The sequence below is a fragment of the Taudactylus pleione genome, unplaced genomic scaffold, assembly GCF_031769625.1.
Source record: "Taudactylus pleione unplaced genomic scaffold, aTauple2 ptg000040l, whole genome shotgun sequence".
Lineage (NCBI taxonomy): Eukaryota > Metazoa > Chordata > Amphibia > Anura > Myobatrachidae > Taudactylus > Taudactylus pleione.
Genome location: NW_028284442.1, coordinates 6,125,372 through 6,140,989, shown reverse-complemented (window position 1 = coordinate 6,140,989; position 15,618 = coordinate 6,125,372). Strand labels below are relative to the sequence as shown.

The window sequence follows — 15,618 nt, the reverse complement described above, 5'->3', positions numbered from 1 at the left end:
CAGTAGTGGTGCCCCTTATGCAATGCCCACATGAGTGATGCCCCTTATGCAATGCCCCTATTAGTAGTGCCCCAGTGGTAATGCCCCCATTAGTAGTGCCCCTTACACAAAAAGAAACGTTAACACACAATACTTACCTTAAGCCCCGCGTCCGCTGCCGTCCGACTGGCTGCTCCTCGGAACTATGGGAGAGACATCATGACATCTGTCCCATAGTGCCCACTGTGGGAGCCGGAAGCCGAAGCTCAGGAGTGAACTCCATCCTCAGTCTGCTGCTGTAAGGAAGGCGGGTGCCTGCTAGTAATAAAATCTCAGCAGTCGCCTGGTAACTCCCTGCGGTGCAGGGCTGACTGGCCAGGTAAGGTGGGTTGGAGAAGGCGGAACTGGTTCCAAATAGTACTGACAGAATGCAGTTCTGCCCCACTTTAATCCCTGCCCATTATATCTAAAGGGGCACTTCCACTAGCAGATATAAATGAGCGATTGAACAATTATGACATGGTAATCGTTCAATCGCTCATTAGTTGTACACAATTTGTGCATGATAATGTCATGTATAATAAACAGTACAATACAGAAGTGCAAATACACAAATAGTGAGGGGGGGGGGGGGAAGAGGAAAAAAATTATAATTCACATAAAGGTAAAATATAATAATAATTATAACAATAAAACATATAATATAATAATGTGGTAATAGAATGCATACATATAAACATAGTGTTCACTCTAGCTCCGGCGGCGGGCAACTTTGTGCGCGCGAGCGAAAAGGGGGTGTGGCCATAAAAGGGGGCATGTCTATAAGACGCGTCCCCTTTTTCATCATACTTGGGGGCATGCCCGGCACTTACGGACATGCCGGGTAGCCCCCAAGCGCTGCAGACAGGGAGAACAGATGCCTATTCTCCGGCGGTGACCGGGTCACCGCACATTTCTCCACCCGCGGGACACTGCGTCCCGCGGGTGAAGACTGCACCCGCAGCCTGTGAGGGCAGGGTGCTTTTTGCCCTCCTTCTGGAGTGCCGCACCCTGCTAAAACAGCCTAGCGGGAACGCTATAAACATATGAAATTAAAGTAACCGGCAACCAGGGAATAATAAGAAATAGACGAAATTACCTATATAATAGCTGCTAACATAAATGTCAGCACAACGGTCAACCTTGAAGGGCTGGTGAATTTAAAACACTGGGCCTGATTCAGCACAGATCGCAAGTTTGCAATCGCACGCACCTGGCCGCTGCAAGAATATGCTAATGAATGCATATGCACTGCCACCGCACCACATTATGAAGACGCCCAGCACTTCATAAAGATGCCCCCTTACCTTCACTCACATCCGTAATAATGTGCAAGATTGTGATAACATTGGTAAAATCGTGAACCATAAGACCAAGGGCCGTATTCAATTGCTGGCAAAAAGTTCTGGACTTTTCGCATGCCGGAGATTTCGGCGTCCTCGCAAGTTTTGCCTCCTAAAAATATTGCGCTTGTCACCACAATTCGCCCTATTCAATTGCAAAGGATATGAGAACGCGTCCCGGCGAAACTGAATTCGGCAAAAAGTCCTGTCAGATTGGGGAAATCAGCCTGACACCCCCCAAAAGAAGCACTGACATGGGGGATCATTATACATACCCCCAATAGCCCTGTTGAAGGTATTTGGGGTACTGTAATGCTCTCTATTGGTGCTATTTAGCGTCTTTCCGCAAGTGGTGAAGAATAGCATTTAGCAGTTTTTTGGTAAAAATAAATAGTCCCAGCAAATTTGGGGTACATGAAAATGGGTACAAGCATGGTTAAAAAAAAAAAAAATCGCTAAAGTGCGTTTTTAAAACAAAACAAAAAAAAATGCACTTTCAACAAGCACCTGTAATCAAAAAAACACCTGGGGCATACTTGGGGGACCCCCTGGAGTCGATTTCACCAGTTTTTAAGTTTGTCCCCCAACCTTGGATTTTCTCACCCCCAAAAAGAAAGTACTTTTTTGGGGTGTTCTAAAGTATTTTTTTTTTTTTTTTACTTTTTTTTGACGCAGTTTACCTTAGGGGTACTGTCCCAAGGCTGCAGATGTGTCCCCGCAACTTTGCACCACAAACCCCCAATTCTGCACTTTTTTCCGCCTCCTTTCAGAGGCGAATCTTTCCCGCTGGTAAAAGTCTATGGAATTGAATAAGGGGAAAAGTTCTTGCCTGGCGAAATGACATCACCGGTGAGAACTTTTCGTCGATCTCAGTTTTTCGCCGCCAATTGAATACGGCCACAAGACGCAGAATAGTGGTTGACATGACCCTCCCACAGGAATTGCTAAACTTCCTGCACGCAGTGAGTATTCAGGCTGCGTATGGGTTCACCGTGAATAATCTATGCATGCCCCTGCAGCGGTATTTGAACGCACTGATACACCTGCGTTCGCACGACCACCCCCAAACAGCACTTCCTGTCAATCACAGAGTACAGGGTCTGCATACTGCATCTTTTACGCATGCGCAGATCACAAAAATCGTCCAACTGCATGTGTCAACGCACTTGCAATCCATGCTGAATCAGACCCACTGTTCGTTTCAAAGCAACAGGGATATATGTATATATAATGAGCATATACACTCAACAACTGTGCTATGGAAATTATTAGCAGCAGGACATAAAAATCAACCTAGACAACCTGGTATGGTAGTAGTTGGACAATGATGTCTAGCTCCAGTGTGCAAGCAGTATATACACTGACCAGGCAGGAACATCTAAGGTCACACTTAGCAAATCCAAAGGAATGAAAACTAGGCACATGTAATAAAATTTAATTAATTTTTCAGGTACACTTAGTGACAAAATTGATAGTAAAGGATCATAGTGGTGATGTCCAATGAGAGCACCCTGACTTATTCAAACATAGTTTAGATAGAAAAGCATGTACTGTATAGACATATAAAGGTACCCGTACTGTATAGACATATGTACCTGTACAGTATAGACATCAGAGCCGTAACTACACTTTTTGATGCCCTGTGCCAGAAAGAGCATTGGTGCCCCCCCTATTTTTAAATAGGGAGATAACACACCCGAAAAAGGGCCATGGCCCTGATAGACATATAAAGGTACCTGTACAGTATAGACATATAAAGGTACCCGTACTGTATAGACACATAAAAGGTACCTGTACAGTATAGACATATAAAGGTACCTGTACAGTATAGACATATAAAGGTACCCGTACTGTATAGACATATAAAGGTACCTGTACAGTATAGACATACAGTATAAAGGTACCTGTACAGTATAGACATATAAAGGTACCTGTGTAGGTAAACTAGGATGAGTGCTGCTTCCAACTTTGTGGCTGTGCAGCTGCTGGAGCATAAATTCTCCTTCTGCAGTGAACACTGTGGGAAATGAAACCTGGTTCCCCATCGGTCGACGGCGGCCATGTTTTTGTAGACTGCTGTGGGGGCAGCCATTTCCTATTGGCCCATGCTTCATTACACATGATATAGCACCAAGCAGCCGGAGAGGAGTAGAATCCTGTGTCTGCCTCCAGCAGCCAGGCGGCCCTGGATCATTAAACTTGTACCGGCCCGGGGGGCAGATGGCACCCTGCCCCCCCGCCCAGCCCGCCACTGGGCCCAGCACATTGAAAATACACAACTTACATAATCTTCCCAATATAATTTTGTTCACTGTTGAAGTGAAAGAAAAAGCCAGAGCAATATAGAAAGCATTGAAAAAGCCACGTTCACATAATATACACAGAAAAAAGCCTGGTCTACATAAAACATTCTGAAACAAGCCAGATCCACATAAAATACATTTTAAAAACCACATCCACAGAAAATACATATTGAAATCCAGAACCACATAAAATACACTGAAAAAGCAAGATTCACATAATACACACTCCAGCCCCCTCCCTTGCCATTCCAGCCCACATTCTTGTGTCATTGCAGCCCCCCTCCCATGCCACTGCAGCGGCCCCTCATGTGTCATTCCAGCCACTTCCACCCCCGCAGTTCTCAACAGCCCCACTCTGCCCCCATAAGCATGAAAGCAGGCATCATCCCCCCAGATATCTGGCTGCCCCCCCCCCCACTGGCTCTCAGGCAGTAGTGCCCATTATGCAGTGCCCCCTGTATTTGTGCCCCCTATGCAGTGCCCCCTGTATGTGTGTAGTGTTCACTCTAGCTCCGGCGGCAGGCAGGGCGCCGGAGCTAGAGAGGGCAACCTTATGCGCGTGCCTCGGGCGCGCGCGCCCCAAAAGGGGGTGTGGCCATGAAAAGGGGGCGTGTCTATAAGACGCGTCCCCTTTTCGTCATACTTGGGGGCGTGCCCGGCGCTTACGGACATGCCGGGCAGCTCCCAAGCGCTGCAGAAAGGGAGAATAGATGACGGGCGCATGCGCCCAGCGTCTATTCTACGGCGGTGACCGAGACACCGCATGTTTCTCCACCCGCGGGACACTGCGTCCCGCGGGTGAGAACGGCACCCGCAGGTTGTGAGGGCAGGGCACTTTTTGCCCTCCTCCTGGAGGGCAGGGTGCTTTTTGCCCTCCAGAAGGAGGGCAGGGCGCCGCGCCCCGCTAAAACAGCCAAGCGGGAACGCTATGTGTGCCCCTGATGCAGTGCTCCTTGTAATTGTGTCCCTAATGCAGTGCACCAGTAGTTTTGCCCCTTATGCAGTGCCCCCTGTATTTGTGCCTCCTGTAGTTTTGCCCCATATGCAGTGCCCCCAGCCCGGTACTTACCTGACCGCTCTGGCCCCCGGCTGCCGCTGTCTGTGAATGGATTAAACTAGATCCAGCAGGCGCGCGGGGGAGGCTCCTCACACCGCGGGTGACATCACCCGGGCACTGCATCACTGGGAACGCTGGTCTCTGAAGCAGAGGCTTCTTTAGCCTCTGACTGCTTCAGAGGCCAGCGTTCACAGTTACAGTGGGGGGAGCCGTATCACATAACCTACAGAGCCGCATGCAGCTCGAGAGCCGTGGGTTGGCCACTGCTGGCCTTGGGAATAAAAACTACATGATTTACATGTCCTCCTTCCTTGAGTCAATTGTGGACTAGAAAATAAAGATAACAGGAGACATGTAATAGCCTGCGAGATGCAGTCATCAGCATACAGTACTTCCGGCAAGTCTAACTGTTTTTTAAAGCACCAATAATTAAAAAAAATTTAATTATTCTGGTTTTAAAACAAAAACTGACAGATTCGCCAGTATCATGCAGGCAATTACATTTCCCCCAATGTGTTACAAAGCAAGAGAAAGGTTGAAATTCCTAAATGATTCCAGCTTGACTATAACAAGGAAATATTAAAGTCAAGGCAGCATCTGAAAGACATAGAATACTCCAATAAAACTGCTCATCAAATGGTCAGGTATACAAAGATAACACAGCAAAGATCCTACAGAAAGGGTCAGCTGACATCATAGTAGTGGTTATTTACACAAAAGTGGTCTGGATGGAGTATTAAGCTGGGTACACATTTATACAGTCGTCGGCCCGTTCTTTTGATTTCGAGACGTTCGTTCTATATCGAAAGTGTGTACGCACATTCGATCCTGTTTTGTCGGATGAAAACTGGTTGAATCGGAGGATCGCATCTTCTGTGCAGTTTAATTTTCATCCGATTCGAGAGGGCCTGGTCATACTGAAAGTGCTGTGTGTATGCACCTTCCACCGTCCTTACGATTATACACCAAACCTGGGGCTGCCTCTCTGAGCAGGCATAATTACACTCAGGAAGTTCAGAAAGCATTATGTGTGCCACGCTCCTCTGCACGTACATATTCTCCATTTTTTACCTTTACCCGACCACCTATACTGCAAGGCTTGACTTGTACAGAAACAAACAGACATAATAGCTCTGAAAATATTGACGTAGGCTTGTTTTGGTCTCTTAATCACACTCCCTTCCTGCCCATTATGTTAATTTTAGGTACACCCACTGGGAGCGCAGCCTAAAATTGGGAAAATGTGTATGCTGGTACAATCATTTCTTTGCGATATTTCAGCAGCGCAGTATGGAAGGATGCACATTGGATTGCATATGTGTGTACGCGCGTATCGAGACTGTGATCAGCACTTCCGAACGGGAGCATTGTCGATCGAACAGTCACATCAAATGGGTGTGAACCCAGCTTTAGTCAGACCTGTATTACAGCTTAATAACAAAAGTGAGCTTCTGTGTATGTACGTAACACAATACCTAGAAAAGATTCAAACTTTTGCAAACATAGTGTTATGGAGAGGTGAAACCCAAAAAGATACACCTTAAAAGGAAAGAATACCAAGTAATCATTAAGCATGGAAATAGATCAACTGTTATGATCTGGTGGCAACAACTGGAACAGGAAATATTATTTGGGTGGAAATAATTCAACTAGATAGCAGCAAATCCTAGAAGTTAGTGCCCCAAAGTCAGTGAATAAAGAGGAGCTAAAGAAATTGGACATTTCAGCAACACAGCATTGTACAAAAAAAACCCCTTCCAAATCAAACAAAGTAATTACAAGAACAAATGAAAGATATTTACAGTAACCTTCGTATTTTATAAATATAATGAACAGTAAAAGAAGATTTAAGATGGTGTCTGAGCTAGAAAAATACCTAAACCAGAAGAAGCAGTACTCTTAAGCTGGGTACACATTAAACAACTTGCAAACAATGCAATGATGTTAACAATTTCCCCTGAACTCACTGGAACTCCTGGATAGACGATATAGTGCATGCACACTGTGCAATCTTACCAACGACTAAACGATATATTGTACGTCATTAACAGTTTCCAAATCGTTAGCTCGTTAACGCTACATCGTTTGCTTACCAAAACACCTGACAACCATCTTAAAGATTTCTGCTAAATTTAAATAATGGGCTGTACTATGACACAGATGCACACACAGATTAGTGAGATCCGTGCATGCATCTGTGTGTGTATAGCTTGTAAAGTGTTACAAAAAAAAAAAAATTACGTGGGGTCCCACCTTAAAAGCACAACCAGCACCAGACTTTTCAGAGCCAGTCCTGGTTGTGTAAATACCCCTGTATTTTGCGCAATCAGCACTGGAGGGTGTAATGCCACAACCAGGGGAACCTTTTCATTGTGTCCCCCGGCCAAAGCATTACACCTGACCTCTAGTCATCCCAGGTCAGGGAGGTGGGGTCCTCGGGCAACCCTAGGCCGGTGGGTGCCAGGTTGATTGTCTAAAGTGCATGTAAAAAATAGAAGTAATAATTTTGTCTTTTGCTGGAGAACTACAGGTCCCAGCAAGACTCCCCCACATGCTGGTACTTGGAGAACCACAAGTACCAGCATGCATTAAGGGCCCGCTGGTACCTGTAGTTGACCTGCAAAAGAAATATTAAAATAAAGACAAAAACACACACCCCGTAAAAGTAAAGTTTACACAATCAACCCGGGACCCACCGGCCTGGAGTGCCCTGGAGAAGGAGACCACACCTCCACAGGGATCCCTGGCCTGAGCTGACAAATGGTCAGGTGTAATGCTTTGCCGGAGGACCCGGTGAAAGGGTTCCGTGGCTGTGGAATTACATTCCAGGTAGAGAGAGTCCGGTGCTGGTTATGGAAAATACAGGGGACCCATACTCATTTTGTCCCTTGTACGTTCAAAACAAGGACAGGCTCACTGAGCCCAGTGCTAGTTGTGCAAAATACAGGGGACCTCTACGTCTTTTGTCCCCCTTATTTACACAACCAGGACTGGCTCTGAAAAGTCAGGTGCTGGTTGTGCTTTAAGGGGGGGTGCCCACATAATTTTTTTATAACACTTGACAAGCTATATAAACTGATCTGTGTATGCATCTGTGTCATTCATATCGCCAGCATGAAGCAGGTGGAGGGGAGTGTCCAGGGAATGCCTGTCAAGTGACGATCGCATAGTCTGGGTCAGAATGACATGTTGTTCGTTGCTCGGTAGTGCATACACACTGCACGATCAGAGGGGAATCGTTAACGAGATTGACAAATCTTCCTGCAAGTACAAAAGATCTGAAGATGCGATCAACGACCTGCTGGAACGCACATTGACATCATGATAGAGCATACACACTGGACAATATGAATGATTTGTCGTTCTGATGTGTCGGAATCGGCCATATCGTTCAAGATATCGTCTAGTGTGTACCCAGCTTTAGCTGTCTACCAGTAACATTTGAAAGCTGAAGTGTTATCAAGTACTTACTAGCAAGGTTTCCAAACTTTCAGACTGAGCAAATAGTAATGGTGCCAAGTTTACACTAATAACCTGCAAAGACCATGTTAACTTTCACTGACTTCCAATGTAACGGAAAAATTTACCAGAAGTGCCCAACACTTTACCTACCACTACAAATAACTACGCATAACAGAGATAACAAAGTGAGTAATGTAAGCAGTTTATTAGAAGATATTCATAAAATAAATATGAGAAGAGTCTATTACGGCTCCATGATGTAATGAAATTCAGCACTGGAACACAACTATACCAAGCTATACTTTATTAAGAAAGGATACAATTTGGAATCCTTGCTCTACATGCTAAGTCAATCAGTGGACGTCCAGCACAGGCAAAGTAATTGGACAGAGTTCTAATGGAGGACATTTATATATATATATATATATATATATATATAAAACAATTAAAAGGAGAGGTACAAATTAAGGGGCTTATTCATCATAACTAAAATATCGATGGAGGCAATTAGGTTTAGAGCTTGTATGGAGTTCTACCTAATTGCAAGAGGAATTAATCATTCCTCCTCTCCATAAGTATCTATTCCGAAAAGCTGTCATTTCTGTGATGACAGCTCTTCGGGAAATAGATACTTTTCCCTATCTACCCGCAGCTGGAATCAGTGCTGCGCATGCGCTGTTACATTCATAAAAGCGGCGCATGAGCAGTATTGCCTACAGCTGCAGTAATTCTGTGTCCCCCCAACCCTTCCTTCCACCCCCCTCTGCTCACCTCCCTATCCCCCACCTACCTGTCCGCTGCAGCCGCAGACCCCGACCTCACGTCTGAAGAGGAGAAAACAGTAAAGTTAATAAAAAAATTATATATATTTTGCTTAAACTTTACTGTGTTCTGCCAGGAGAACACAGTTGGAGCAGCAGCCGGAGCCAAAGGAGGGACGAGGGAGTGACGGAGGGAGCCGAGGAGGACCTGCTCATGCTGAAAGCAGGTAAGTATAAGCCGCTGTACGCCATCTCAGAGTAGCGTATAGTAACACCATCAAATTCCGAAAATACATAATTTTCGGAATTTGATGAATAGCCTAATTTCTACATCCCCATATTAATGCATGGGGAGTGAGGAAATGAACGCAGGAGGACTTAACCAGGAAATATCAGTAATATCTCCTGTGTTAATGAATACTAATAAAATGGTAATTAAGGAAAATGTCCTTAAAACCATTGAGCAGCATGGCATCGCTCACGATATCCCCAGATTGGGCTGCATGTACAGCCGACTGGGTATATCATAAATGACCAGCGGGAGCATGCGTCGTTGGTCGTTTATCGTTCAAAATAATCGGCAAGCGTGTACGCGGCATAAGACATACATCACACAAGATAGAAAGGTTTTTAAGAGAACAGCCTTTCGTAGCTACTCTACTAGTAGCATATGAATGGTGCACAGGAGCAGTGGGAACATTTAAAGAGCACAATTCTAAAAAGCAACAGACATTTGTGTCAGCAGATTGGAAAAAAAATAGGGAACACCTCCCCCTGGGACTGCCTTCCCTTTGTATGATTGGCAGGTAGCACTTCCAATGGGAGGTTACTGCCAGTCACAGTGCAGCCAGTGCAGTCACGGACAGCAACTGGCTCACTGAGGTGGCGGATCTTACTGGGGGCTGATAACAGCATTTCTTATGAGACAGCGCTCTTGTCTTTACAATTGTGACAAAGTAACAGAATAAAATGTGACCTTTTCTAATATTAAATCTATCATTCAAGTCATGTGAGCACTGGCAATTTATCACAGGAGACTGATTTATAATTTATCACATTTGAGTCTGATCTAGCTCTTTCTTTTAAATTGATCTAATTGGCTCAAAAGGGTGCCAATAATTGTGTCATGGCAATCTTTCAATTTGTATAGTTTTTCATCCTACTGCTTTTTCAAATTGTTATGGTTTTCTTCCTAGCTGTTCTGTGCTAGACAACAGTGTCTATAGACCAAAGCCAATTCACTACATTCCTTTTATTCAGGGGATATTGTATATGATGTATTAAAATTCAAGGGTGCCAGTAATTTTGACCAGAACTGTAAGTGGCAGGAGAAATAAGTGGAGGGAAGTAGCAGAGCTAAATAAGTATTTGTAGGAGAGAAGGGTCTTCAGTTAAGATGTAAGAATATAAGAGAAGTTAGACATGAGTCCATTTAAAGACAAGAGTATCCAGACAGAGGGCCTGATTCAGACCCGCTCGCGAGCGCTATTCGCTCGCAAGCGGGTCGATGGTGGACCAGTGCGCATGCGCACGACGGAGCCGGCTCCGTCATGCGCATGCGCGAGACCCGGATAGCGACGGGCAAACCGTCGCTCCGGGTCTCGTACCAAAGGGGGCGTGCTGTCGATGTTGAGTGACAGCACGCCCCCTTTGGTGGGCGGGCCGGGGGAGTGGCTGGCCAAACGGAGGCGTTCCCATGTGAACGCCTCCATTTGGGGGAGGTCCCACTGACATCACGAGTGATGTCAGTGGGAGAGATTTCGGCCGAAATCTCTCTGGGGCTTGCTGCAACGAGACCCTACCACAAGGGTCTCATCGCAAGCCCGATGGTCGCGATGGTCTTGACCATCGCGACCATCTTCCTGGCCGCTCGCTATAGCTGTGGGTGGTCACCCACAGCTATGCGAGCGGCCAGGAGGCCGCTCTAAAAAACAAGAAGGCCGGCCCTGATTCAGAGCGAGCGCTCTGTCAGAGCGTCCGGCTCTGAATCAGGGCCAGAGTTCACACAATACTGATATTAGACAAGCCATATATGATATATCAAAGAACTCTAGTTCCAGACTGGAAAAGAACATCTCTACTTCCCCTTTTATACAAGAGTTGCTCAGGAAATTACTGGAAACGCAGCTGAAAGAAATAAATAACTCTAATCCCAAAAATTGCAAATTACCGAGCAGCAGCCTGGATTTACTGGGAGGTAATCGAATCAAACAAACCTGATTGTTTATTGTGTGACTCAGGTAATAGGTAAAGGTGGAGCCACAGATGTAATTTATGTAGCTTTTGGGAAGGCCTTAGAGCAGGCCCGGGGGTCGTATAAGGCCCCCGGAATCATTTTATCTGGCTCTCAAGAGCTTTTTTCTGCTAGCCTCATCTGGCTAGCAGATTGCCTAGATTAGCATGCTTCAGGCGGTCACACCGCTGTCCTTGAAGCTTTCCAGAGCATCCTCAGGATGCTCCGGGCACTGCTGTAATCACTGGTGATTGTGGCCCCACCCCTGTGACATCACACGGAGGGGCGTGGCTGGCACATGGCCCGCAAATTATAATATATATATATCAAAATGGCCCTCGGCAGAAAAAAAGGTTCCCACCCCTGCCTTAGAGCTAGGGGTGGATAATAAATTCCCACCGCTGCAGCTTTTGTAGAACTACACATCCCAGCATGGAATCAGCATGAATGGTCGGCGGTTCAAATCCCGACACCGGAAGACCGGCAGTGGTGAAGATCCCGACAGGGGATTTAATTATAACTAACCCTACCCCCCCTAACCCTAACCCTCCCTTAGGTGTGCCTAACCCTAACCTCCACCCCTAGTACCTAACCCCCCCCCCCCGTCCCCGCAGCCTAAACCTAAGTCTCCCAGGCGGGTGCCTAACCTTAACCTCCCGCTGGGTGTGCCCAAACCTAACCCCCCCTTCCCCTAGCCTAACCCTAACTCTCCCGGGGGGGGTGCCTAACCATAAGTCCCCCCCCTCCAGGAGCCCCCAACCTAACCCTCCAAGAGGCTGTCGAGCCCCCCGCCCGGCTTAGCTTTGTTCGGTATGCCAGGCATCGGGCTCCCGGCGTAAGTATGACACGCTTCGGGATTTCGACGCCTATCATTAGTACCCTGCCGGGAAGCCGGCGGTTGACATTTCGACCGTCGGTTTCCTGATTGCATCCTCCCAGCATGCCCTGTCACAGTATTTGACTATCCTAAAACTGTTGCAAGGCATGCTGGGATGTGTAGTTCAACAACAGCTTGATTGCCCACCCCTAGACCTTGTCACACAGTGAAGACTGAAAAATAATTGGAACGCATGGGATTGGTTCCAAAGGTGGATGAGGATATTGGATGAAGGATAGACAACAGAGTTGTTATAATGATTTCAAAAGATGGAGAGGTTACAGGGAGAGCTTGAAAAAGATCTGTACATGAACCACAATATCTTTAATGGTGACAATTATTATTGATATTAAAATAGAGAAGTATCTAGTTGCAATGACAAATATATGAAGGAATGCCTTTAGCATTTCAGGGCTTGTGGTGTTTTCAGTACATGTGGGAGGTCTGCGGTGCACGTGGTTAAATTTTGGATCAAATGGGAGGGGGAGGCATTTTGAGATGAATGAAGTGGGGGTGTCAAGGTCGACTTGGGACCATTCTTTCATTCCTGAGATTAAAGGTAATGTAAATTGCCCATCACTAGTCTACATCACAAAACTGACATGGAAAGACTAGAAGACATTATTAATATACATAAAAGTTAGAGCACAGTAGGAAGGGAGTTGTGGTGGCGGTAGATCAGAAGATTTCAAATATATCAAGGTACAAGAGGAAAGCTATCCACAGAGGGATAGAAGTATTAGAACAACAGGCCATGCCCTAAAATTGGAGTATAGCATATTTAGGGGACATGTGAGGAAATATTACTTTACAGAGAGTAAGTATAGTGCTCCAACAGAGGTGGAGAAGAATAACACAGTAGTGAAATTGAAACATTATGCGAATAAACAAAAGGTTACTGTAATTCTAAAATAATAATAATAATAGTAATAAAAAACAAGCACTGAACATTTAAAGGAAAAAAATATGAATTTAGATGGGCAGTGTGATTTTCATCTACCATCACATATTATACTTTGATTATTTGAAGACTCCCTAGACTTAATATAAGAGCAGAAAGATAAACCTAAAATAAAGGCCTAATTGCAGTCTGCCTAATCAGATTACTTTAAAATTATTACATTTAAATATCAATAAAAGATTAAAAACAATTTATGGTTTACCATATTAGAGCGTGCTGTAATGGTAAGCTACTAGGCTGTACCAAGGTGTCCAAGCACATATTACAGTTATATGGCAACCAAGGGACACTGGAGAAGTGTACAAAGAGAAGCACTATTGCCTAAGCTACAGACAGGGGACTATTATCTGGAAAACCTTTATCCACAAAGTTCTGAAAAACAAAAGTAAAACAAACGGTAAACAACTACTGCTACTGTGTTGAACATGCCATACACAGAAGGATCACTATGTGTCTCTCCTTAGAAACTAGTTATTAAATAATGGCACTGCGGGATGATGAAAAATGAGGGTAGTTATTTAATGCACTTTAGGAAATATCAGACACTGAGGTCCAAATGACAGAAAATGACCGTTATCCAGAACTCCATACCGTTCCAAGCATTATGAATAAAAGACACTATACAGCCAAAGTAAAATAAACATATGTACAAAAACATCTCAGAAACTCAACTCAATGTGAGGGACACAATACGAACAAATTATACATTTATGATTAAAAACAGATTTATGAAGAATGTCGGTTTAACCATATACGATAAGTAATAGAAATATGTATCGTTAACAAAATAGGACACCACTTTGTAGGACACTTTTCTCCGTCACCCTTCTTAGTAGCTGTAATGGTGAGGATTACCCCCCAAGCATTTTTGGTTATAGTTTATTATGCAGGTACCACCTGTGTGATGTCTCACCTTTCCCTCTCTAATGATGAGTTATTGAGCTCATATGCCAACAGTTTCTAAATTGAAAATTAAGTCCTAAAGTTTCAGCACTGCCTACCGTCCGCTGTCTGTAACACCCTCTGGCGCCATTATGCCAAATACTTTCATTTCATTTTAAAAATGACTCAGACCATTTATCCCAACAACGCCAGTGCTGTCACTTTCTAGCCTCTATAGTTAAGTGACAAATGAATTATCCTGTTACTAGATCATTATTGCTAGTCTGTAATTGTCTCACAAGGTAAAGGAGCACAGTTAGCACATCAATAGTCCCCACATACATATACTGTACAAAAGGTTTCTACAGTATTAAGAATAAATAAATAAATAAAAATGAATTCACCTGAAAGGAAACACAGATCTCCTAGGCCTGGAGTACATGATGAGAAACACCTAGGACGCCCTCACCATACAGACATATCACACCCGGGAAGCCCCCCACTGCCCTGTCAGTGTCACTAGTAGGGTATGTGCCACCAGATCATTCATTATACCAGCAGCAACATACCAGCCTGGGCTACAGACATGACCTTGGGATGTTTGCAGCCTGAGTAGAGCGCTACATGCACGGTGCACAGGCCGAGCTGTGGCCGGTACTCACTCTGCATAGCCCGTGCTCCAGGGCAACCGCTTGGTCTCCTTCAGTATGAGGATGGGTCTGGCGATGTGGTCCGCGGAACATTCAATCTCGTCCTGCGACAGTCCCAGGAACTCGGGTCTGACATATGGGAACCTCATAGGCAAGTCAGAGGCATTGGCATGGTCAGAGCCGGAGCTGCCAGCCATGATTCCTCCCATGAGATTGGCCACAGCAGATTTTACCCGAGTGAGCATATTACAGGCGGCAGGCGGCTGAGAGAGGCAGCGGGCAATGGGCTCCCTCCTCCGTCAGATCTGCCTCCCCCTGCCTGCGGGCAGAGCGCTACATGGACCGGGCTGCGGGGAGAGGAAAGTGGGAGACGGGAGCTGCCGGCGCTGCAGGTTCTCCTCAGCGCTGTTGTGTGTGATCATCATCCCGGGGCTAAACCTTCCATCATGTGACCCGCACACTGTCATGTGACCAAACAGCTAGCCCGGTGTCATCTTCCGTGTACACACAACGTACACTGCTGCTGCCCACTCTTCCTACCTGTCTGCCCCTTCCCACCTGTACGTACTGCTAGAGCGGCGGTATCATATGCTGGCATGTAAGCAGCACATACTGAAAGATACTATCTGGAGAATCATATCTGTTTGTCAGTGTCGGAATGAATGGAAGGAACTGTATAATTACACACCTGCCAAGTTGCATCATCCACTTTATTATAATTATATTAATTTATTATTAATAATTTCTAGAGTGTTTTTATTCAGTAGGTCTCAATGCACTTTACAGAAACCAAGAACCTAATACAGAGGTGAGGCAAATATTTTGGGTCATCAGTTCCAAAGAATAATCATCCTACCCACAAAGGACCCAGATGAGGCAGCCATTTTCAGGTTTCATAGTATTACTACAGGCAGAACATGCTTGCCTATCCTCCCGATTCGGCTAGGTGCCTCCCGAAATCGGGTGCCGCTCCCAGCCCCCCGGAAAGGCAGGCAAGCCTCTGCCCCCCCTCTGCAGTAATAAGATAATCCTCGGCAGCAGGGGGGGAGGGGTCAGCATTGTGTAATGGCG

General features: G+C 45.4%; 1 protein-coding gene across 2 annotated transcripts in view; it reads right to left on the bottom strand.

The window, feature by feature from the left end:
- The window catches only part of PPM1H (protein phosphatase, Mg2+/Mn2+ dependent 1H), a 186,265-nt gene extending 171,186 nt beyond the window's left edge, over positions 1–15,079 (bottom strand). The window contains exon 1 of one of the 2 annotated variants that reach the window (XM_088454370.1): positions 14,560–15,079. In XM_088454370.1, the coding sequence (XP_088310496.1) occupies positions 14,560–14,792 (233 nt within the window). In that variant the 5' untranslated portion in view covers positions 14,793–15,079. The remainder of the gene's footprint in view (positions 1–14,559) is intronic. The other variant, XM_088454369.1, reaches the window with a different exon arrangement.
- Positions 15,080–15,618: the final 539 nt, after the last annotated feature.